A 27787-nucleotide genomic window follows, 5' to 3' on the forward strand; every position below is an offset into this window, starting at 1 on the left:
TTAAAAGCAGAAGGTTAACAATGGAACAAGCAATCAAGGACGCTTTTAATGTTAGAAGGTGGAATGATCTTGCTGTTGTTTCAAGTGCCATAAAGCACATTGCGAGGTGAATGAATGTGTATATAATGTGTATATATTTTCGTACTTGTATGTGTGTGTGTATGTATTGCTGGTAGCACATAAAAAAAACACTCAGCATTCTCTGTAAAGTTGTTGGCATTAGGAAAGGCATCCAGCCATAGAAACCATGCCAAAACCAAGAATTGGAGTCTGGACAGCCTCCAGCTGGTCAGTTCCTGTCAAACCATCCAATCCAGGCCAGCATGGAAGATGGAGGTTAGACAATGATGACAGTGGTAAGGTGTATATAAAAAAATAACGATGTAGAGTGAGATCTGAAACAATGATATGCATATTTATTCTTAATATATTCAAGCAGATTCAGACTGAAATATGTTAGTCTACGTTGTGTATATCATAAAAGAACAACTTCTTATTACAATGACAATATACTGATAACACATTTGGCTCATTCATACAAAGAGTGCTGGGACACCACATCTGAACATGTTTATCTCGCCAGCCAAAGGCACCCTGGACTTTTGTTCCTAAACAAGAGGATGGCTTTGTTTATAATTTTAGTGAACAAACTATTTGCTGATCAGTGCTGATATCTGCTAATCAATAAAAAAAAGAGCAATCATTTGCACTGCTTACATATGTATATATATACACACACACACGCATAAATGTATGTATATATGTGTGCATACATTACTGTGTCTACATCTGTGTATATATATATATGTATGTATATATGGCACGTAGAAACCACTAACTGAACGTGTCCGATGCTAGTACCCCCAGACTGGCTCCTATGCCGGTGGCACATAAAAAGCACCATCTGAATGTGGCTGATGTCAGTACACCCTAACTGGCCCCTGTGCCAGTGGCATGTAAAAAGCACTATCCAAACATGATCGATGCCAGGCCCGCCTGACTGGTTCCTGTGCCGGTGGCACGTAAAAAGCACCCACTACACTCTTGGAGTGGTTGGCGTTAGGAAGAGCATCCAACTGTAGAAACATTGCCAGATCAGATTGGAGCCTGATGTAGTCGCTGGCTCTCCAGACCTCAGTCAAACCATCTAACCCATGCTAGCATGGAAAATAGACGTTAAACACTGATGATGATGATGTAGAAATATGTTAATATATGTATGCATACGAGTGTGTGTGTGTGTGTGTATATATATATATATATATATGTTCTTTTACTTGTTTCAGTTATTTGACTGAAGAACTGCCTTTAGTTAAGCAAATCAAGCCCAGGACTTATTCTTTGTAAACCTTGTACTTATTCTATTGGGCTTTATTGCTGAACTGCTAAGTTACGGGGACATAAACACACCAACATCAGTTGTCAAGCAATGGTGGGAGGGGGGGAGACAAAAACGTAACAAATATTTAGCCATACGTGGACATGATCTAAAAAGTTCAGTTCTTGAATTTAGACATGTAGCGGGATCTAAGCTGCTTTTCCAGATGAGCCATCTTTCCATATCACAAAGACCGCACCTTCCACTGCCGTTGGTGTAACGCTTGCACTTGGCTAAGATCTTCCAATGGATGTTGTAACTGACACCTTTTTTCTGTTAAGGACTGTATGTAACTGGATAATTTGGTTGTTTTTCTTTTTTCCCCACATATATATATGTATATGTGTGTGTGTGTGTGTCAAATGTACAGTAAACAAAAGCCAGGTGAGGGGAACAACAGGCAGGTGTATTAGTTTGACGTTTGGGAAGAATCGAAAAGTCTTTGATGTTTCATGAAAGGTGGAAAAATGGAGAGAGAAAGAAAAAACTGGAAAGAGAAAAAAAAATGTATCGGCATTACTTAGCAAAACGAAATTATTTTACTATAGCTCTCATTCTTTTTCAAACACTGGAATAGATCACTACCATATTTCATGCTTATTCCGATGATGGACTAGATCACTGATGCACAGATTGTTACTACTTGCTGTGCAGAACATGCACCATCTGTGCATTTGATTTTGAAGCAGCTGCAAAAGACTTTCTGAACACCTTTTTACTCCTTTCTCTTCTTACGTCCTGTACTCATGTAACATAATGTTTAAAAATATGAATGTCATTATCTAACCTGATAATGGTTCTTTTGCGTGTTTATACTTTAATGCTTTTATGCTGTAATATGTGTGTATGTATACATACATACTTATATACATATATATATATATATATATATATATATATATTTCCAAAGTTTCAAATTTATACATTTAAAAAAGAGAAATTCAACTTTGGAAATTTTTAAATGTATAAATTTGAAACTTTGGAAATATAAACAATGAGAACGATCCTTAAGGAATCTAACCAGTGATCCTTTGAGGTGAAGTCTTATGTTATATTGGTAACGATTACAGATTTTACTTTATATATATATATATATATAAGTAAATGTAGGGACAAGCAAGTTAGACCAATATATAAAGTATATTAAATACATGAAATGCAAAAGTGGTATATATGTATACATATAAAAGGGTCTGACTTGCACAGAATACAAATGATATAGGGAATTAGAGGGGATCAGGAACAATATTACAAATCTAACAGCTGTTTCTGGGGGCCTCAGAGGTTCATAATGATGTTTGTAGATTGATTTAATCATAAAATGAGATGAACCACTGTCTTCAGGGAAGAAGCCTTACATTTGAGGTGTTAAAGGAAAGAAATTTCATCTATGCATTTTTCTGCTGGCATATGTATTTCACATATTGGTATGATATATACATATAGATATGATACATAAACTTTAGAGTAAATTGACAATATGCTCGTGAATTGAACAAAGACTCTGTTATAGTTTATTCTGTAATCAGTAAAATAATCCATGATACATTTGAAAAAGATGATAATAAAAATTGGAAAAGATATGAGACTGTCAAGTGAATCTTCACTTGAGTGAATTTGAAAATAGATTCTTTGGTGGGAATTAACGAATTACATTTACCAATATGAAGAGTTGAATTTTGCTATATTGTTGTTTCATTATATTCATTTATAGACATCTTAAGTGTTTCTAGTGTCCCTTTCATAGCAATTAAAAAGAAAAAAAAAACTTAAATACATTTCAGTTAAAAGAGAGTAATGAATGTCCCACATCCCTGTAGAATTTTTTTGCAGACACATCTGTCAGCAAATGGACCCCTTTTCATTCACCTCAGTTAATATTTTTATATTTTCCTTCCTTGATGCTCTTGATAATGCAACATACATCTGACCATGTGCGAAGAATTGTGTTGGGAGTTGATATTATTGACAAGATAATTTCACTGTAGTCTAATACAATTTGAAAACTTAATTCTATTAGATAGGGATTACTGTTTTTGCACTACGTAATACTTTAAAAAATTATTTACTCATTTTGTTGTCTTTTTTTTGCTTTATTACATTTTTATGAATGTGAAGAAAAGCTATTTGTTTATGTATGGAATTCAAATGGAAGTTGACATTTGAAACAGAAGCGAATCTTGTAACATTAAGCATTATAATTTATGCTTAATATACATTTTGCCACTTATACAAGTTTAGCTAGTCCATTCTCACAGGGGCTGTCATGATTCTTGCCATAACACATAATTAGCATACTAACTAAAATTGGTATACCAAGTTTGAAAACAATTGGAAGAAAATTAAACAAAATATGAAATCTGTCACAGCTGAAATTTCAACTCCTTGATTTTCTGCAGAATTTTGATCTTTAACATTGGAAAATGTTTAACATTGGAAAATGCCTTTACAATATCTTTTACTCTTCAGAAAAAACTACAGAGATGGAAAGAACCAGCATTATTACACAAGGTGCCACATTGGTCATCTAAGTGCTACTATATGGTACTGGCCCTTGGTCAACAAACAACAAGAACAGGGTGAGGAAAATTGACTCTCTTCTCAATAGCTGTTATAAAACTGATCAAATGATCAGTGTTTTGACAATGAATAAAGATTACATCCTTAACTATGTGAGTTGTGAACACATTGTGTAAATTGTTTAACGACAGTGCTGATGTAAATGGTCACTGGCTGACTCAGTTATGATTGACTGTGTGTTTTGTGAACACATACTGTAAACTGTTTAATGGCAACATTGGTGTACATTAGATTACTAGTTATGTTTTAGCAATGACTGAATATATGTGCAGTGAACAGATGATGTAAGTTGTTCAATGACAACTGGTGTATACAATGTCACTACATACGACAGCAATCATTGACTATGTGAAGTTTGAACACATAATGTAAGCTGTTTAATAGCAACACTGATGTACACTAGTTCATTGATTGACATACATTAAGTATATGAGCTGTGACATCTGCAAAATTTTCTCTCTCCCTACTTCTCTCTCTCTCCATATATATATATATATATGTGAGTAAAAATAAATACAAAAGAAGGGTTTTGTATGATCGTGTATAGAGGAATATATTATTTTATTTAAAAGAGTTCCAACTCAGTCTGTTTTTTATGTTTTATGTATATTCTTGTAAAATTAATGTGGGATATAGAATATGGAATATATATAGAATATGGAATATATATATAATATAAAAATGGATGGTACAATGAAATGAAGTATGGAATATATCTTATTGAATATATGAAATATTGAGTGTTCAATATAAAGGATTAAATATATAAAGGCGAATACATATTTTCAATACCTTGTGGTATTCATCATGGCCGGTATCTAAGGGAAAAGGAATTAAACATGCAATTGAATACTTTATAAGTACTCTGCAGGGATCAAACTTTGTTAACTAAATTGACTGGTGAAAAACCATTGTAATCCATGTAAGCCAATAGATTTACTTCCCACTACATGTCCAATTTGTAAATCCAAAGTTCAAATGCCAAAATAAATTCAGTATAAGGTCACAGAGTATCGTAGAAGAACAATAAAATAGAGAATTAGACATTATTTAATTAGCTTATGTACATTTTGGATAGATTAGCAAATTCCAAGAAGCTTAATGGCACTGGTGTTGAATTTCTATATTTCTGTTGAGTCTTAGTCTATCAAATATGGGATTGATTAATATGCATGATTTATTCATAACAGAATTTTGGAATTTACAAACCTATCTGAAACATAACATATAATTCTCTATTCTTGCATGTTATTATGTGGCACCTTGGGCAAGTGTCTTCTATAGCCTTGGGGTGAGCAAAGCCTTGTGAGTGGTTTTTGTAGATAGAAACTGAACGAAACTAATTGTATGCGTGTATATCTTTATGTTTTTGTTTACCCCCCCCCCCCCCCCCCATCACTGCTTTACAACTAATGTTGGTTTTTTTTTTTACTTAGTGCTTTGGTGAAAAGAAACTGAAAAAATAAGTACCAGGGCTGTTTTATTTGACTAAACACTTTAAGGTGGAGTCTCAGCATGGCTGCAGACTAATGACTGAAACAAATAAAGGATATATATATATATATATATATATATATATATATATGCTTATATGTGTGTGTAAAATATCCCCACTCAAAAGTGGATGTTGTGTAGAACACAAAATACTGTATTGTGTGTATGTATGTATGTATGTGTGTGTATGTATGTATATATATATATATATATATATATATATATATATATATAATTTATGTATATATTAATATTATCTCAGTTTAAAATAACTTTGACAATGTAAATATGTTAATAGTTACCATGGGTAGAAAAATCACACAAAAATACCAGGGTATCACACCCGTTTTATAGGTAGAGATACCAAGTTGAAGTGATGCATTTTGAGTAGATATGAATGATAACAATAAATGGAGCAAAACGCATATAAATAAAAGTTCCTTTAATTCCTACACATGTTTCAAAATATATGTCTACTCTACTCCAAAGAAGTAAGAGCTGCTGGAATTTATTTATATGCGTTTTGCTCCATTTATTGTTATTATTCATATATATATATATATATATATATATATATATATATATATATATATGAGCTGAATAGCCCATTGTTGCTAGGCAATTTTTACAATATATGTCCCTTATAAATTTTTGTTTATTCCATGTCAGACCATGCCTTCCCCAACAGATAGGCTTCTTGATCAGGAAGGACAGATTTGTGCAATTTTTTGCAAAAAAACCTTTGTTGAGAATTTTTTTCCTTTTTGAATTATTTACATGTCTGTTTCACTATTTCACATCACTTTATTCATTAAAATTTATTAGAACTTCATAATTTCTTACAACTTTGGTCATCGTAGTGCTTTGCTTTTGTTTGTTTAATAAAAATTCCTCCTCGCAATGATTTTACTTTCATTTTGTGACAGACAGCTATCATGCAGAAAATGCCAGCTTGTTTTCTGATTAGGTAAAATTGATTAAACTTTAAACTTCAGTAACATGATTTTGCAATTTTTCTGGAACAAATAAATAACAAAATTGGATTTAACATGGAAAACTAGTTCAATATACCAAATTTGAAAATTTTGACGTAATTTTAAAATTTCACAGTATGTGACAGCAACAGGAAAGACCCTGCAAAAGTAGAGAGACAGACAGTTATAAGACGTGACACACACACACACATGTACACAATCACACACTCACTCACACATACACACACTTAACAAACACACACAAGTAATCACAAGTTTGAAATAGTGTGTAGTAGATATGTATGTGTGTGTGTGTGTGTCTGAGTGTGTTTCTTTACGATAGACAGCAGAAAAGCCACCTATCCCCTCTTTCCTAAAAGCTATGTATTCCTAACACTCATCTTTCTTTCCCTTTCTTGGTGTTTTAAAAGTTACTTATTTGTGTGTGTGTGTGCTTGCATGTGTATGCTTGTGTCTATGTATTTAAAGAAGTATGTATGCAGCATTGTGTATATATACCTGAATGACAGGTATATTAACATCACCATCCCTCTGCGACTCCATATTTTTCATTTACACAACGTTGTTCTCCCCTTCCTTGATGTCAGCCACACTTACTATGCCACCACATTTCCCTCATACTAACACTCTTGCCCCCATTTCATTTCATCAAATAACAGCCCAACCCCGCTAAGGTCCCATTATGGATTTTTATTAAAATCCAATTAGCCTATAATTGAATTAGAAGTTAGTTTAACATGTATGCAAAGTTTCGTCAAGATTGGTTTACTGGTGTATATAGCAAGATGGTAACAGACAGATCAACAGAGAGAAATTGTCATTTATGTATAAGATATGTATGTAGAGAGAGTGAGAGTTAATAGTAAATGTGATCACATACAAGGTAATTCTATGAACAAAGTGAAAGAGACATTGAGTATATATTACAATGTCAGTTGATAACATTCTGTTAGACATTTCTCTTATGTGGCTGGCTGATAGGATGGGTATCTTTTAGTTGGAGTTATCAATGTGATTCAAAATATTTTTGGCATTCAGATTGTCTTGTTTACTGAGTGGTTGTCTTTTAAATTTTGTCCTTTCATTTTTAAGTTGGCTGCCCTTGAGAGCTCCTCTACACTGTAGAGCTCCTCTACACTTTATTTTTATAGCTGAATCACTACCTGACCTTGGGAAGAAATTTCAGGTATGGAAGCAAGGCCTGAAATCTAAGGGCCTTAGAGTTAATTTTGTAAAAACCAAAGTCCTAGTAAATAGGAAAACTGACAAATCATAAGTCCTTTCAGGGAGATGGCCTTGCTTAATATATAAGAAGGGTGTTGGTAGAAACTACATACATTGTACCCAGTGTAAGCTTTGGACACATAAGAGGTGTAGCGGTATCACAAGAAGGTTAACAGAGAAAATAGTCTTTGGGTGTGGAAAATGTGTGGGTACAATAAGCACTAAAAATGCGCAGACAGTAGAGTTTTTCAGATGCTTGGTGGGATCATTAGAAGTAGTAGATAGCTTCTGTTACCTAGGAAACCAAGTTAGCAGAGGAGAGGAGGAGGAAGTTCTGAAAGTGTAGTTAGAATAAGAATGGGCTGGGCAAAGTTCAGAGAGCTTTATCTTTGAGGGTCTCTCCCTCAGTGTGAAAGGCAGATTGTCCATTGTACTGTGTAGTAGGACTGAACCTGAAACCAGTGGATTAACTGTCTCTTGTCTGAAGAACATCATAAAAGCAGAACCAAGAACTGTGTTTGCCAGAAGAGACATTTTAAATTTAAAATGATTTTTATATTTAACCCTTTAGCATTCAGATTACTTTTTCAAATAAACTTATTTATTCACATTGTTGTGAATTCATTATCTGTTGTCTTGTAACAATGAGATTTTGATAATGTGGTTGTATATTTTTATAATGACATTGTAGGGATGGTGTGAGAGGCAAGATCTGGCCAGTTTGAGCATGAAATATATAGAATATTTGGGCTGGATATGGTTGGTTTAAATGCTAAAGAGTTAAAGGTGTTTTGTTTTGGAATACTGATTAAAAACTACCTGTTATTTGATTTTTTTTAAAGGAATATCTTCTATTTGCAGGGTGAGCTGTGAAAATTGACACTTGTCTTGCCAGCAACAGAATACTTCATGGTTATCATGAAACACAATAGCACAATAATTGTTTTGCTAATGACCAATATTCACATTGCATCAATTCAAACAAACAACCAGAATTTTAGTCCTTTGCTTTTTGATCGGAAGATGGTAACAGAAATGTAACCAGTGAATTTTGTAAATTTATAAATACAAATTTTCATTGTCACCATACATGGTGGTGTTGGTTTGTTGACATTTAATTGTACTACAGAGGAGTTTGAAAAATATTTCATTCTAATTGGAGATGTACCTTGATGGTGGAAACAAATTTGTTTTGCATGTGGAATATCTCATGTCCACTCTATACTACTGACTATATTAATAACTGCTGTCAAAAGAAAATATTTTCACAAAAAAAAAAAAAATCATCATATTTTTCTTATTTTACCTTCCACTAAACCCCTCCACCTCTCTCTTACAATTCTCTATTCCAGATCGGATATGCTGTCCTAAGATTTGTTCATAATCAGTAGAGAAGCTACTGTTGCATTGAGGAGCTCAAGTGGTGGTTAAATAGAATATCTCTCACGTGGTCTTTTTCTATGTACATACACTTTCACAGAATCATACACATATCACAAATAACAAAAGCAAGTTGAGAGAAAGAAAATTTATAAGTTTACTTATTGTTATAAATGTGTGTTGGTGGAAAGTTAATCCATGCTGTCTCCACAAGAAGGCTTTTTAAAATCTTACTGTGGTACTTTGTCTACAGATGAGGACTTCTTGAGGCCGAAAGCAATTATGGCATCTGAAAGTGACCTCTTCCGGTCAAGAAGCTTAATGGCGCTAGACAGTGACTGGTTTCGATCTCGAGGTATGATTCCTCCTGATAGTCTCTTTAGACCCAGGAATGTAGTAAATCCTGAAAATGATTATCAGCGTGCTCGAGGCATGATGGCTGCTCAGGAGAATGAATTGTTTAAGTCAAGGAGCATGATAACTTTAACAAATGAGCACACAAGGCATAAGAATATGCCTGCTTATGAGAATGACTTTTTTAGACCAAAAGGAATGATATTCTCACCTGACAACTGCAATATACAAAGACCTTGTAATCAACTGAACAAAGACTTAAATGAATCCATGAGAATGAAAGGGTTTGTACCTCATAACACTCCTGAACTCATGAACCTGAAAGGGATCATGCCACATGACTCAAATGAAACCTTGAAATCAAAGAATTTATCCATGCTTGGTTCTGATCTGTTGAGGACAAAAAATTCCCTGCATCCTCAAGAAAGTGATTATCTCCGGTCAAAGGGTATTTTCCATCATGAACATGATTTGGGCAGATCTTCAAAGAACATAATACCTCAAGACAGTATGATGTTAGGATGTGACACTAATGATTTACTGAGCTCCAAAGATTTGGTAGTTCCTAACCCTGATAACGTTGATCACATGTTGAGACCTCCTCCAATGACTGAAACTTCAAAAAGTCCACACCCCGATTATCTCCCTCCCAAAATCAGTGGTGGTGAGATGATGAAGCCTCAATTTTTGTATCCACCGGTCAGCAACCAGCACAACAATACCAGTCTTAATTCAAAATGTTTAGAGAGAGTGCCAACAACAACAACAAATAATACAACAGGCATCACAACCACAGCAACATTCAGCTCAAATGGAAGTGAACACTGCACCACTTTATCCACATTAGACAGCTCTGTTAATCCTATATCACATCCTGCTTGCTCTTCAGCTAATTCTCATAATTCTTCTTCCACACATACTATCATGCATTCTCCTGCTACTAACTGCTCTGAACATGTTCAGACAACTAATTCTGATTCTTGTACAACAAGCACTGACACCGTCAAATCTTCTCCCAGTCACATCATTCAACAAAATGTTCAACAAGCAAAGGATAATATGAATAACCAGCAGATGAATATGGTTAAGAAAGCTACATTCTCTTTGAAAGGTCCATATGAGTGCAAGTCATGTCACAAATGGTTTTCCACTTCAAGCAATTTGTCGGTTCATAAAAGAGTTCATTCAGGTGAGCAACCCTATAAATGCGGGATATGTCTGAAAGCATTTTCAACATCAAGTAACTTGACTGAACATCTGACCACTCATTCTGGTGAAAGACCATTTGAGTGTGAGATTTGCCACAAGCGATTCTCTCGATCTAGTAATCGTAAAGTACACATGAGAATCCATTCAGGAGAACACCCATTCAAATGTACAATGTGCCCAAAAGCTTTCACCACATCAAGTAATCGGACAGTTCACATGCGAACTCACTCAGGTCAACTCAGAGATTTCCAGTGTGATATCTGCCCTAAAGCCTTTTCCCAAGCACGCTACCTTTCAGAACATCTCAAGATTCATTCAGTTGAACGCAGTTTTGAATGTGACTATTGCAACGAGATTTTCCCTAAGTACTTTGAGTTGACACGTCACCTAAAGAAACACACTGGTGACAAACCCTTTCAATGTGATGTTTGCCAAAAACCTTTTTCCCGTTCCAGTCATCTGACTGTTCATATGCGTTCACACACAGACGAACGTCCATATAGCTGTGACACTTGTTCTAAGACCTTTTCCACATCTAGTAATCTTTCAGTCCACAAAAGAGTTCATTCTGGTGAGCAGCCATATAAGTGTGAAATATGTTTTAAAGCATTCTCAACATCAGGCAATTTGACCGAGCACATGACTATTCATTCGGGAGAAAGACCTTATGAATGTGACATCTGTGAAAAAGCATTTTCAACATCTAGCAATAGAACTGTCCATATGCGGACTCATTCTGGAGAACAACCATTTGCATGCGACATATGTTTCAAAGCTTTCACTACCTCGAGTAATTTAAGAGTTCACAAACGGACACATTCAGGGGAACGACCATATAAATGTGATCAATGTCCAAAAGCATTTTCTCAGTCTGGACCCCTCAATGCTCACAAAAAAACTCATTCACATGTACCTTTAGCTTAAATGTGTACACACGCACATCCATGTGTGTATGTATATTTGTATGTGTCTATAAAAGTATATGTATATATGAATATATAACTATGTATATATATATATGTTGTATCTTGAGAGGGTCATTTTGCCAATAAAAAACAATCACATTGGTGCCATTTTGCCTTTTTATTATTATTATTATTATTATTATTATTATTATTATTATTAGTCAACTAAGGGTGTGAGCTAGTAGAATTGTTAGTGTCAGGGAAAAAAAATATGCTGCAGTATTCGTCCTAGCTCTTTACATTCTGGGTTCAGATCCTGTTAAGGTTAACTTATCTTTCACCCCTCTGGGGTTGATAAAATAAAGTGTCAATTGAGTATGATGTAATTGACTGGTCATGAGAAACCATTATTGTTTGTAACAACTCGTTAACTAATTAACTTATCAATTGTAAAACTAATTGTTTGTTAGTCCTTTCATTGCCATGACTTCTTCCATGATGTACTCTCATTGCTCCAGGTCTATCATGATAATCCAAACAGTATATACAGTGTTCTGTTATTGCATATTCTTTTACTCTTTTACTCTTTTACTTGTTTCAGTTATTTGATTGCGGCCATGCTGGAGCACCGCCTTTAGTCGAGAAAATCAACCCCAGGACTTATTCTTTGTAAGCCTAGTACTTATTCTATCGGTCTCTTTTTGCCGGACCGCTAAGTTACGGGGACGTAAACACACCAGCATCGGTTATCAAGCGATGGTGGGGGGACAAACACAGACACACAAACACACACACACATATATATATATATATATATATATATATACATATATACGACGGGCTTCTTTCTGTTTCTGTCTACCAAATCCACTCACAAGGCTTTGGTCGGCCCGAGGCTATAGTAGAAGACACTTGCCCAAGGTGCCATGCAGTGGGACTGAACCCGGAACCATGTGGTTGGTAAGCAAGCTACTTACCACACAGCCACTCCTGTGCTTATAGTTTTTAGGTGTGTATGTGTGTGAATATATGGGCATATATGTGTTGCAGTTTGGTATGAGATTTTTCTTATGTGTTGCTTGGTCAGTGTCTGTGTATGTAGATTTTGCGCGTGTGTGTGTGTGCATGCTTATGTGTGTATGTGTGAGTAAGTGTATTGTTTGTTCCTCTTTTAGACATTTTGGTATCTAACTACATCAATGTTCGATGACTCTGCTTTCTAAATATTATTGTACTAATTCCTTCTCGCTTACTCCTATTCATGTACACACATACATCTATCCACATGCATATACATACATGTACCTATATATATCTATATACATTTACACACAGTTATACAAATCTATCTCTCTCTCTATGTATATATATATATATTAATAAATCTGAGGGTAGCAAAAAAAATTTTAGAAATTCTATTTGCTACCAGTGGTCTAGCGAAAAGAAAAAATTAGTCTTGTTTCTATGTAGTGCCTCGTGTTTATATGTTAATCTTGGCTTTTCTGCTGATGATAGCTGACCTTGCAAAATATTTTATTTTATTTTGCTAAATATAGCTTGAAACCATTGGTTCAGAAAATAGATGGTAAATGTTTTTATTTTTCATTCTCTTACGAAATTATCCCTAATTGTGGTGTGGACTGCTCCTTCTAGCGGGTTAGATGTCCTTTTATGGACATCTCTGATGTGTTTAAATGTACACTGTATTTAAATTTATGTGTATGTATATATATATATATATATATATATATGTATATGTATATATATATATATATATATGTATATATATATATATATATATATATATATATATATATATATATATATATATGTGTGTGTGTGTGTGTGTGTAAAACTACACACACACATTCACATACTTTTGTATGCATGCATTAGAACACATGTTTATATGCTTAAGCATACACATGAACACAAGCATGTGTGTGTGTGTATAATATATATAGTGGTGGTAGGGCTAGATGACCCATTGAGCCAACTGAAATTGTAGTTGTGGCAGATACTGGTGACATGCAACTGGCACCCATGCTGGGGGCATGTAAAAGCATCCATCATACTCTTAGAGAGGTTGGCATTAAGAAGAGCATCCAGCTGTAGAAGCTATGCCAAATCAGATTGGAGTCTGGTACAGCCCCTCAGCATACCAGCCCTAATCAAACCATCCAACCAATACCAGCATGGACAATGGTTATTAAATGATGGTAATGATATGTATGTTTATATATATATTCAAGTTCATGTGATGGTAAAATTGTTGCTAATTCTTCTGCACTATCTTCCACACTTATACATACCTAGAAGCATATTAAAATTGTTCCTAAAACAAGTACAAGGCCAGAAATAAGAGGGAGAAAAGTAGTTGATTATACCAATTTCAGTACTTGACTGGTATTTCATTTACCAAGACTGGAAGTTGAGCCTTCTGGGATTTGAACTCAGAATGCAATGGGTTAGAATAATTAATGCAAAGCATATATCCAGTGCTTGCATGGATAGATTTAGAAATTCCTTGGGAGAAATGAATGAAAAGGATGTACAGAAGTACTGGTCTGTGACACACCCAAATACCTGAATCACTGGAATGAATGTCATGCAAACTTGTGTATGCACATATGTTCTGTTTGCACTTCATTATGTGCATACATGGCCTATGTGCACTTTAACATGTGAACACACACACACATTCCAAGATGTATATGTAAAATAAAGAATAAATGTATATAGTCTGGATACATCACAACTGACCGGAAGAATGAAAGACTTGTCTTTCATGAAGTCATGAATGGTAATGAATAGGCTCTGACAAACTACTCAATTTGCTGAGATATCAAATAATTAATTAAGCTATTGTTTAACTAGTTCACTAATAATAATAAAAAGAAGCAGTATAGGTGCAGCCCATGTGTATTTAATGGCAAAATAACCGCATGATATAAAAACTTGTTTTAAGTCAGGATTTCACATCAAGAATCCTGGGCAAACAAATATAAAAATGAAATATGTGAATATAACATGCATGTTTGCGTGTAGTTATATCTATCTATAATTTGTGCATGTATGTTTGTATGTGTGTGTGTGTGTGTGTGTGTGTGTGTGTGTGTATATATATATATATATATATATATATAAGTAAGATTCAGTTGAATTAGGTACTTAAGTTGAGGCACCAAGTTAGTCTGGTATTATCCACACAGCTTGAAATAAAGTGAATGGAAAGCAAATAAGTAACAAGGTTGTTAAGATATTAATGCATTACGGCTGTTTCAGGTGGCTCCATTTAATTGAACAATGCAAGCATTATATCAGTTTGAAATACACTGCCATCTTTGGATGTAAAAAATATCAGTTTTCAACAAACAGGATACTCCATTATAATTTTTGCAAATGTTTAATCAGAACTAGAGAATGAAAGAATTCCATGCTGCCACTATTGTAGCAGAGTAAACTTAGATAGAAACATATACCTCTACTGCAATTTGAAGTGGCTGAAGAAGATAACAATGTGGGGGCCATAAGATGGTAATTTAGCTACAATTTTTATCTATCCCCTTATCACCATCAAAAAGATCTAATGCTGCTAGTATACTGTGTCTATTAAAAATTAAAACCAATAGGAGTTGACAGTTAAGTTCTAGCTGCTGATAATAAATTAAATACTGTCAGATATTCACCCAAACGTTAATTCACTATGGCTATAAATTTCCTTGACCACATAATCAAACAGATCTCAAGTCAGTCAGATAATGGTAAATGCCCAGAAAGAGGGAGGGTAGAGATGGCATAAACTCTTTTATTATCAGTTAAAGGGGTCTACAATAGAAAACAAAGGATATTACAATGAGATTTAAATGGGCATTAAGGGTACAGGAGGTAAAAATGATATAACCAAAGTATAGCAAAATTTATATATTATATTTTGCATAATAAAATTTTAAAATTTAGAAAGGGATACGAGGACCGGGAAAAATAAGAATGATATAAAGACCAATTTAAGCACTAAAAAAGATTAATTTTATATTAAATAGAAGTTTTATAATACTTCAGCTTAGAAAAACTTTAAGGTGGTTATGATAAAACCATTCAGACAATGGACCCAAAATACACTTAGAATTCATCCAGGAAAGAGGTACACATTTTCTATCGATTGGAAACTGGAGATCATAGGCAAGAAAATTAGATGATTGGTTCTATAGGGCGCAGGAGTGGCTGTGTGGTAGGTAGCTTGCTTACCAACCACATGGTTCTGGGTTCAGTCCCATTGCGTGGCATCTTGGGCAAGTGTCTTCTACTATAGCCTCGGGCCGACCAAAGCCTTGTGAGTGGATTTGGTAGACGGAAACTGAAAGAAGCCCGTCGTATATATGTATGTGTGTTTGTCCCCCCTAGCATTGCTTGACAACCGATGCTGGTGTATTTATGTCCCCGTCACTTAGTGGTTCGGCAAAAGAGACCGATAGAATAAGTACTAGGCTTACAAAGAATAAGTCCCGGGGTCGATTTGTTCGACTAAAGGCGGTGCTCCAGCATGGCCGCAGTCAAATGACTGAAACAAGTAAAAGAGTTAAAGAGATATAAAAAAATTTCAACGTTACAAAAAATCTTAAAGGATGTAATGATATAAAGGAGATATAACATTATAAAAATATGGCATACACACATATATATACACAAAAATATATACATATATACGTATTTATTTAAAAAAAGAAAACATCATTAGTTTCAGCTCAAAGCTGTAGCCATGCTGGGGCACCACTGTTTTGCTATACTGCTATTATTAAGAGCCTCCTCTGATATGTGGCATTTGGTGAATAAGCGAGTTTGATGTTGCTACCCTCATTTGCACCTCCTGCCGCAAGGTAGGTTCATCTGGGACTCTCAACAGGAAGAGATTCAGTTTTGATTTGAAAACACCTACATCCACTTTGTGCAGGTCCCTCGGGCTTTTTCGGAGAATATTAAAAAGCTGTGGGCCCCTGAAACCCAAACTGTTGCTGTAACTGGTCCTGAAGCTCAGTTGCATTGCTGGGATCCTTGGCACTACGCAGTGGCAACCCGTTCTGGCATTTGTGTAGCTTTCAATGCCAAAATTTGGCACAATCCCTTCCAGGATCTTCCAAATGTATATTATTGCATATCTCTCTCACCTTTGCTCCAGAGGGTAGAGTATTAGCTGTTTCAGCTTATCCTAGTGGCTGAGCTGTTGCAATGAGATGATCTTTGTGAAGCTTCGCTGGATTGCTCCAAGGTTCACTGTTAATTTTACACTGTGGGGTGACCATAGCTGGGAGCAATAATCCAGGCGGCTGAGGATGAATGTCCTCCAGAGGACCATCATGGTTTCCTTCTCTATATATTTATGCATGTATATACATGCATAAATATATATGCATGTGGTGAGAATGGAGGAGGATAGCTGCGTGAAAAAGTGCCACACCCTAACAGTTGAGGGAACCCGTGGAAGAGGTAGGCCCAGGAAGACCTGGGCTGAGGTGGTGAGGCAAGACCTTCGTACATTGGGCCTCACCGAGGCGATGACTACGGACCGAGACCTTTGGAAATGGGCTGTGCGTGAGAAGACCCGGCAAGCCAAGTAAGATCGTTGCCAGTGCCCCTGGACTGGTTCTTGTGCGGTTGGCACATGAGATGCACCATTTTGAGCGTGGCCGTTGCCAGTACCGCCTGACTGGCTCCTGTAGGATTTTCGAGCGAGATCGTTGCCAGTGCCCCTGGACTGGCTTGTGCGGGTGGCACATAAAAGACACCATTTCGAGCGTGGCCGTTTTCGTGCGGGTGACACGTAAAAGCACCCACTACACTCTCTGAGTGGTTGGCGTTAGGAAGGGCATCCAGCTGTAGAAACTCTGCCAAATCAGACTGGAGCCTGGTGTTGCCATCCGGTTTCACCAGTCCTCAGTCAAATCGTCCAACCCATGCTAGCATGGAAAGCGGACGTTAAACGATGATGATGATGATGATGACATATATGTGCATATATGTATATATCTATGTGTTGATTTTTTTTGTTAACTGACATTAGGTCTGGTTTGTTTTGGGTTTGAATTCTAAAAGAGAGCTTTGTGAAGTCATTATCTGATATTTATTTGCTTTACTTATAGAGTTGCACATATTAAGAATGCCTGCCTGAATGTTCATATGTAAGCATTGCATTTGAACTGTGTGAGCTGCTTTTGCATATGAGTAATATAAATCTAAGCGAATATGCTATATAATCATGATTTATGTGTATATATATATATATATATATATATATAGATATAGATAGATACATATATATATATGTGTGTGTCTATATATATACATATATATAGATACATATATATATATATATGTGTGTCTATATATATATATTTGTGTGTGTTCTGTATTTTTTTATATATAAATACATACCTATCACTTTACATCTAATATATCAAGAACATGTTTGTTAAATTATGTATCATGTGGGATTCTTACATAATCATGATTTGCTTATTTACACTAATATATCTGCTTGTGTTCAATATGACTTTTAGAAACTTTACAAATGAAATGGAACTTTTCCCCTTGCTCTCACAAATAAAAACTTGTACCTACATAATGGGTTGACATTGAAATTTAAAGAAGTTATAGCCTTATGTATTTTGCAAAGTTTTATTCAATATTTTATTGAGCCAACCAATTTTTTTCTGAGGAAGCCTTTTAAAAAATATCTTTTTGAACAGGAATATTTTTTGTTCTTTTCTTTAAAATTGATATTTCATTTTAAATATGAATTCTGAAAGAGGGCTGTGCAACGTCAATAGTTGACTGAATTATGGGCCAACATGTCTGTTTTTTTTCTTTGCCAGAAGGGTTATGAAAGATTCCTTGGTTGTTGTCTGTATTGTTGAACTAGCTATTACATTTGTAAAAGTTTGATAGTTGTCATAGAGACTTTAGTCTCTCTCTATCACTTTTCAACAGCATTATATATGAAGAGACATTAGAACAATTCAACAACATAATAAAAATAAGTTTTATTTTTTTGATGATGCTTGGTTTCACAATTCCTGTCATTCAGCTTAGCAGCCGCTGATTAAGTTGTAGTTTGGTATTGGAAGGTTAAGGGCTTCCTTGATGCCTGCCAGAGAAGCAAGTAGCTATCACCATCGAAGGCATCGTGGTGAAGAGTGCTTCGTTGAGGAGTGAGGAGTTGTCGCGTAGAAGGTCTGTCGTGCAACTGTCTGAGAAAGTGAAACTCACTCTTTAAGTACCAGTTTTACTACGCATGCGCACTCGAGGGGCTTCCGGTGGTGAAGTCCCTTGCGCATGCGCAGAATAGTATTTCCTCAATGGCAGCTATAATTTCGTGCCACTACACATTAATTCTGGTATGTCAGTGTATGAAATGTTGAAACAACAAGGGTGAGATGGCTCTCAGTAGTAAATAGCAGAACTGTTTCAGCATTGAGTTGTAGTGAATTTCCATTGGTTTAACATTTCTGAGACTGAATTCTTTTCATGGGAGAACAAGAACTTGAAAAATATAGACACATGCATGCATGCATGCAAGAACTTGAAAAATATAGACACATGCACACATGCACTTGTGCACACACACACAAGACTAATATAACATGAAAATGGAAGATAACTGGCTTTATTATGAAGTTCTAGGTTTGATTTCACTGTGTAACATTTTGGGTAAGCATCTTTTATTATTGACTCGGGTTGATTCAAGCTCTGTGAGTGAAATTATAGGTATACGATAACTTTGTGGAAGTATGTCAAATAGATTGTCCTTGTAATTCAATAATCTAGCTTGTTCACATACTCACATCATGCTAATTCTACTTGAGAGCTACATTAACGCCACATGTGTGTGTGTGTAGAATACTCAGTCTCTTACTAATTCAATGAACAGGTAGTTCAGTTGATCAAATATCTGAATACTACTCATCATCAAAAGCCAATGGGGGTTCATTTATTAATTGTTACATCCATGTAAGGACACACGACCTTGTGGTTAAGGTATTGCACTTACTGTTGCAAAATGATGGTTTCGATCCTGGATCAGGTGATGTGTTGTGTTCTTGAGTAAAATACTTCACTTGATGTTGCTCTGCAATCACTTCAACATCGGACATTTGGCACACTGTGCACCTGTACATCACCAATCAGACCATCGATGACAAACGACAACTCCTTTGTTAATACATTAGCAATAAATTTTGATGTTTACATTTAGCAGAGTTATCAGCCGAAAATTTATCAATGTGATCCTCGGATCTTTGGGGTTTGACGGGCAACATTTGTTTTCTTAACGAAACACTTTTAAACTTGGGACACTGGTAGAATGTGTCATATAAAACAACTTCTTCTCTTAACCTTCTTAACAAAAAATTGTACATCGCAAGTTATTTCATGCTAAAGTTGTCGTATTTCTGTAATTTCAACCAATCACTGATGTCTATTCAGCTGAATACAGTTACTGCTGTTCGGTGTCAAGTGTGTTATTCCCTATTTAATTATATCATTATTCCCTAGTAAGGGGTTAGGGTTTTAGGGTTAGGGTTATGGTTATGAGTTATAGGGTTAGAGTTAAGGTTATGGCAAAAACAGTCATAACCCTAACCGTAATCCTAAAACTAACCCTAACTCTAAAACCCTAACCCTAAAACCCTAAAGCTAAAACCAGTACAAACGCACGAACGATGTCATAAATAAGTGTAACACAGGTAGTTGTTGTTGACAAACAACGGGACTAATTTTATTCAAGGGAAAAGATCCCATGACACCGTTACGGCATTAATTGTTTTCATCTCAATAGACGTCAGTGAATGGTTGAAATTACCGAAATACGACAATTTTTTTTACATAAAATAACCTCGAATACAAATTTTTTTATCTGTTCTATACCACAAAATATACAAATATTCGAAGTTTGAAAGTGTTTCGGTACCAAAAACACTACAAAAAAAAATGTTGCCCGTCAAACCCCAAAGATCCTGAACTCCTTTGCTTGGATCCTTTTTAGCAATGCCAACGCTCCTCGACTCATTGTTCAAGAAATCGTCCTGTTCTGTTGTTAGTTATCGTAAATGTTTGGTAAAAGGTCTCCAAATAAGCCTGGCATACAAAAGTAAAGCTTTTAGGGCGGACTATTCACACTGGGCGATTCTACGCCCACCTCATTGCTAACCATTGCTTTCCATATTACTGTTATTAGCTTTTCGTAGCTCCGCATTTTACGCCGAGAAACGCACCTCGGTAGAGGTATCCACTGAAGACAATTCTATCGCCACCTATTCCAAATAGTCGAGCTAAGTGCTTCTGAAAAGATGCACAGATCTGGTCGAATTCAAGTAACACGTGTCAATTATGGTCTAATAAAAACCGAACTGTGACTTTGTTATGCTTTTGTTACTTGGCCTCATTGGACAGCTTTCGTACCTTTGTGTCTCAGCGCTGACAACACATCTTTCTTGTCTTGCACTGAAAAATTGCTTGCGAGTTAATCTTGCCGCAGTCAGGTCTATAGTTGCTTCCCTTATTCTGAATTACACCCCTTGAACGTTATTTAGTAAAAAATAAATAAAAACAGACTTCACACAGGGGAGATAACTATTTAGAATCTGCTGCTGTGGTAAAATGTTCGAATTTACGAATGCGTGTGCGTACGCTTGCGTAATTGCGTGTCTGCATGCATATACATCTAACCATACAAGTATAAAGCTCGTACAAATATGTATCTATGCTGAGAGAGAGAGAGAGAGAGAGAGAGAGAGAGAGAGAGAGAGAGAGAGAGAGAACGGGTGTTTGGCAGATACCTGTTTGCCAATATGGCATGTCAGACCTTCAGGATTTCAGAGTTTGAATGGAGCTGATGATATCAGGATGGACTTAAGATTGAATACTTCAGTAGATCCAATAGGTGGGGGTCTCATATCAGTGTGCTGTAAAGCAATTGAGAGTTAGCTAAAAAACGGTGTGTCTTCTTTGCTGAAGCCCTCAGCAACCTACTGGCAGAGCATTCGATAGACAGCCACTAGCGTAGCTAGAATATGTGCCGCCTGGAGTGGCCCTTCCGTTTTCCGCCCTCGGACCCCAAAATGCACACATATTGTCTACAACAATAGCCTACAACAGGATGAAAAGTGCCGCCCGTAGTGGACCATCCTTACGCTAGTGTAGACAACACCTGCACAAGTAAGCTATTTCCAACTCTCTCTCTCTCTCTCTCTCTTTTCTAGTTCTTTCTCTCTTCTCACTCACTCACTCACTCTCTCTGTTTTCACACACACACACACACACACACACACACACGCACACAACAAAGAATACGGAGATTGGTACATTATCAAATTTTTCTTTTAATTTTAGTTGGTCATACATGGATAATTTATTCCTATATATATATATATATATATATATATATATATATATATATATATATATGTGTGTGTGTGTGTGTGTGTGTGAATAAAAATAAAAACAAAAATAAAAAATATATAAAATGGGTTTTGTATGATCGTGTATAGAGGAATATATTATTTAAAAGAGTTCCAACTCTGTTTTTTATGTTTTATTTATATTCTTATAAAATTAATGTGGGATATAGAATATCGAATATATAATATAAATACTAAAATGAAATGAAGTATTGAATGTCTTATTGAATATATGAAATATTGAGTATTAAATATAGAGTATTAGATATATAAAGGCTAATATATATATATATATATATATATATATATATAGCAATAAGAAAATGGAGGGGAATATGAGGTACTCATCAACTTGCAGACACTATATTCCGTTGATTAATCTGTTTATTTTATAATCAAAATGACAAAAAAAAGCAATTTGAAATCTTAATTGTTGATATGACATGGTATGTCATAAGTATCTGTATATTTTGTCATTTTGGTTATAAAATAAACAGATTCAGAAGAATATAAATGTGCGGCGAGCTGGCAAAAACGTTAGCACGCCGAGCGAAATGTTTAGCGGTATTTCGACTGCCGATACTTTCTGAGTTCAAATTCCGCCGAGGTTGACTTTACCTTTCATCCTTTCAGGGTCGATAAATTAAGTACCAGTTACGCACTGGGGTCGATGTAATCGACTTAATCACTTTGTCTGTCCTTGTTTCTCCCCCCTATGTTTAGCCCCTTGTGGGCAAGAAAAAAAAAAAAAAAAGAATGTAAATGTGCCTGACTGCATCTCTAGGAATCTTAAAATAGACAGAAACTTAGACCACAAAATTAATCTATCCTCGACAAACAACGGGGATATTCGCACTAATCGTTATGGGTATGCTTTTGCAATATAAAAGCTTGAAATAAAGAAATACTCGATGAACAAAAGAGCTATGAATGCAGGCAAAAAGCCTAAATGCAACACAATGTTATAAATTTGGTGGAATTAACAATGAAGTTGTTACACATCTCATCATAAGAAGCGGTCCGAAATTGTCATAGTATTGCTTGTTACAGTTTCTATTCGATAATAAATAGTCTGCAGTTCTAATTGTATGAAGATATTTCTAATTTTTTTTCCATAGAACCGTTTCTTCTGAAAGAAATCTCTCGATGATAAACCTTGTAACACACCAAGTACGAGCTAATTTTATAACATACAATGTTGTCAAAACAAAAAGGTGGAAGAAGCGTTTATGCCCCAGATTAAATATTATAACATATTCACTATTCACCTCTACAATATTTATCTTAAGCCATTTAACTGACTTCTGATCTCACCAATGTTGAATAAGTTTTCCATTACTATCACTTTTTTCTCAGTAAAACATTCAATACGAAGATACTTGCTTAAATTTATGTTAAAATAGCATTCCTATAATTGTTTTCATCAAAAGTAACTCTGTTATACAATGATATTAAGTATGTTTATATGTGTATATAGTCAGAGCCAGGTTAATATCTCTTAGTAATTTTATGTATATACCTATGACTATAATCGGGAAAAATATTCTGAAAAATATTTTCAGTTCAGCTTTAATGTTAAGATAGACAAGAAATACAAGAGAATGCGAAATGAATTCGTTTTCTAGTAACAAACAAAATCACTGTAAACTACCCTATGTTTTCGCTACCCACGATTCCTAGGTGGGACAGTGGGTAGATTCCTCAGGCATTTCATCTTTGGAATGCTATTGGAAGGAACTATCATTACACTTTCCGGTTAGATACTTATGTGTGACCGAATGAGACTATGTTGTTCCTTGGTGCGGCCTTAGCTCTCCTGTCGATTGACCCGACTTAACAAATCCGTCTTGCGAGACTTTCCTGTGCTATTCTAAGCACGTGTCCACAATACTGCAGATATGACTTCTCAATGCAAAGACTTAGAGGCTGACCCTGAGAGATTCCTTGATCTTCGAGCTGCGCAATCTGCCGAGTAACTTTGCTGGAGAGTTCCTCAGGAGGAAATTCATTTCAGTTGAATGTATTCACGTTCATACTATTTTAGTCATTACCCAACATTCATAAGCAACATGTTCGACGTGTTTTATCAACTTCTCATCTTCTGAAGAACGTATATATCTGAGCTGGTTAATTACTGGGACAGCACCTGAAATAGTAACATCCAATTCAGCTTCCTGCTTCTCATCATTCGTTAATAGGATGCTGTGAGATTCCAATAATATACAGTGAAGTTCCAATAATATGCAGAGTATACTGAGAAGACTTTCTTCAGAAGACCAGTGCATCAAACTTCGCAACACATTCAGTATTCATGCCAATCCAGTTCCTAAAATGTTAGGAACAGGAAAGTTGACAATGTGCTTTCCTACCGAAGTGCAACACACACATTGAAACGTTTCGAAATCGTACCATTTCACGAATACCTAATTCAGAAGATCAGCTATGTATTCTCACCCTCCCCTTCAGCTCCCCCTCCCGATTCCATGCCCCCCTCCACCGCCCATTCCACACACTCACACTCCTCCCACCCGGACATCCTAACCCCCACGCCATCACCTCCCCACACCTCCAACAACCCCAACCCCACCCAACCCCATCCCACCTCTTCTCCCCCTCCTCCTCCTCCCCCCGCTTCTACACCTCCTCCTCCCGACCCTACTCACCCTACCACCCCGCTTCCTCACACGGTTGTGACTATACCACCCAATCTCCCCCTGTCCGCCGCTGAGCGCTCGCTCCTTGGTAGGGGCCTCCGCTTCACGCCTCTCACGCCCCATTGTGACGAATTCGGGACTCGCACTGATGTCAGCCAGTTCCTGCGCCGCATCAAACTGTGCGCGTTCTTCCATACGTCAACACAGCGTCCCGACAATCGGGACTACTTCTCGGACCTGGGACGCCGCCCATCCAACTGGACGCCGCCTCCAGGCCAATTCAGTAGCCTAGACTTGTTCGTGGATGACTGTAAGGCGTTGGTCGAGCGTTTCGACTTTAAAAAAAGACCCCTCCGGGCCAATCTCACCCGGGCCGAATCGGTCGCCCTCCGCAATCTCCGCCGCCGTGACGACATCGTCATCAAGCCGGCGGACAAAGGTGGAGCAGTGGTGGTGTGGCGCACGGACCTTTACAGGAGGGAAGCGCTCAGCCAGCTTCACAATCCCCTCTTCTACCGCCTCCTCCCCTCCGACCCCACCCCCTCCTACCAACGGCTTGTGTCCTCCACAATCCATGACCTCATCTCCTCCTCTGCTCTCCCCGCTACCGCCACCAACCTCATCGTCCGCACACCTCGCACCTCCTCCATCTACTTCCTTCCCAAGATCCACAAACCTAACAACCCTGGCCGCCCCATTGTCTCTGCTTGCAATTGCCCCACCGAACTCATTTCAAAATACCTCGACCATATCCTATCCCCGTTAGTTGCTGCCCTCCCATCCCACATACACGACACCAACCACGCCCTTCGCCTCTTCAATTCCTTTTCCTTCCCTCCCGGCCCCTCACACCTCCTCTTCACCCTGGACATCAAATCCCTATACACAGTGATTCCACACAACGATGGTCTCTCAGCCCTCCAATACTTCCTTGACCGCCGCCCTGACCCCACACCTAGCACCCCTACCCTGCTTCGTCTGGCAGAACTCGTCCTCACCCTCAACTGCTTCACGTTCGCCGGAGATACCTACCAACAGGAATCTGGGGTCGCGATGGGGACGAGAATGGGGCCCAATTACGCCAACCTCTTTGTTGGTTACATTGAGGCCCAAGTATTCTCCCAATTCTCCGGTCCGACCCCGGAACTATACGGTCGCTACATAGATGACTGTATAGGAGCCACCTCCCTCTCCCGCGAACAGCTCTGCCTTTTCATCTCCTTCCTCTCCAACTTCCACCCCGCTCTTGACTTTACTTCCACCATCTCTGACACCTCTGTCAACTTCCTCGACATCTCTCTTTCCATCAACCCCCCCTCCAACTCTCTCACTTCACTACCTCCGCCTTCTTCAAACCCACTGACTCCCACCTCTACCTCAACTTCTCCTCCTCCCATCCATTCCACACCAAACGAGCCATCCCCTACTCCCAGTTCCTCCGCCTCCGACGTTTGTGCAGCCTGGACCAGGATTTCGAGACCCAGTCCCAGTATCTTGCTCGTCTGTTCATGCATCGAGGATACCCCTCCCACCTTGTCCAATCCGCCCTCGCCCGCGCTCGTCGAATCGACCGCACCACCGCCCTCTCTCCTCCCCCACACCAATCCCCTAACCGTACCCCCTTCCCACTCCGTTTCCACCCTGCCACCCTACCCCTTCGTCGGAGGATCCTACGGGCCTTCCGTCGCCTCCAGCTCAATCCCACTACCCACCCCATTTTCCCCAACCCACCCCTATCCGCTTTCAAACGCGCCCGCAACCTACGCGACCTACTGGTCCGCAGTACCTTCTCCTCTTCCTCCCCACCCCCACCCGGCTCCTTCCCGTGCTCCAGATCCCGCTGTCACACCTGCCCCTTCATCACCAACACTACCTCTGTCACCGGATCGAACCTACAAACACTTCACATTCCACACAGTTTCACCTGCACCTCCTCCAACCTTATTTACTGCATCAAATGTACCCTATGCAACCAACTCTACGTGGGGCAGACGGGCCGCCGGCTGGCCGACCGTTTCACCGAACACCTAAGGGACGTTCGGCTAGGTTCGGACTCCCCTGTCGGCCGTCACTTCCAACTGCCCAACCACTCTCCCTCTAACATCTCCGTTTTTGGCCTCGCCCTGCACCATGGGTCCACTCCCTCGCGACTCCACTTGGAGCAACGCTACATTTTCAACCTTAATTCTTCTTTCCCCTTCGGACTCAACACAGCCTTCTCTTCCTTATGACTCTCCCCTTTACGTCCCTGCAACACTTTACATAATTTTTTTTTTTTTTTTTAACCCCCCCCCCCCTCGTCCCCCTTACATTATATCCATTATTCTCTTGTTATTAGACTTACTTTTTTCTACTTTTTATCTCACCACTACCTACACGCACAAATACCCACACACCTTACATATATACCGCCCACATACATGACAAACATACATACGCGCCCTCACACACACATAGCCGAACGCACATATATACACACACACACCCATATATACGCGCACGCCTACATACACAGCCGCATACACATGCACACACATACACACAGGAGTGCACACACAAAATAACACACATACGCACGCACACACATAAACATACACATACACACCCCTCACATACATAAAACCACACACACACACACATACACACATACACGACACACATACACATATACACACAGGCACACATACACATATACACACATGCACACACACCTCTCACATACACAATACTCACTCATATACATAACACATACGCACGCACGAAAACATACACAATATACACATACACGCACGCACAAAAAATATACACACACGCGCACACGGAAACACATACAGACATACATAAACACACACACACCCGTACCTAACACTCACAATCCCCCACACACACGCACATCCACACATATACACACACACGTACACACCCACATACACACACACTTCTCACCAACACTACACACTCACACAGACACGCATACAATCATACACACATGGGCAAAAACAACACACGCATATACAATAGCAAACGCACGCACACACACGTACACAGCAACGCACATACACACAACATACACATACACACAAACACACACGCACGCACAGAAAACATACACATACACACACGCGCACATACAAAATACACACACACACGTACACGTACCTAA

The 27787-nt window shown here is 37.7% G+C and overlaps 2 protein-coding genes across 8 annotated transcripts in view; one reads left to right on the forward strand and one right to left on the reverse strand.

Annotated features, from left to right (window-relative positions):
- The window catches only part of LOC106874156 (uncharacterized), a 67369-nt gene that overhangs the window by 26090 nt on the left and 13492 nt on the right, over positions 1-27787 (reverse strand). The gene's annotated exons all lie outside the window — the stretch shown is intronic.
- Positions 1-27787, forward strand: part of LOC106878766 (short-chain collagen C4) — a 54792-nt gene that overhangs the window by 8348 nt on the left and 18657 nt on the right. For 3 of the 7 annotated variants that reach the window (XM_014921781.3, XM_089338434.1, XM_052975016.2), the window contains exons 2-3: positions 3848-3957; positions 8533-11687. The exons of 1 other annotated variant lie outside the window; for it this stretch is intronic. In XM_014921781.3, the coding sequence (XP_014777267.1) occupies positions 9250-11538 (2289 nt within the window). In that variant the 5' untranslated portion in view covers positions 3848-3957; positions 8533-9249 and the 3' untranslated portion in view covers positions 11539-11687. Of the gene's footprint in view, positions 1-3847; positions 3958-8532; positions 11688-27787 lie in introns of those variants that run through there. 3 more of the 7 variants (XM_014921782.3, XM_089338435.1, XM_089338436.1) reach the window with 1 other exon arrangement.

Source organism: Octopus bimaculoides, chromosome 20 (genome assembly GCF_046866305.1).
Source record: "Octopus bimaculoides isolate indiv1 chromosome 20, ASM4686630v1, whole genome shotgun sequence".
NCBI classification, from domain to species: domain Eukaryota; kingdom Metazoa; phylum Mollusca; class Cephalopoda; order Octopoda; family Octopodidae; genus Octopus; species Octopus bimaculoides.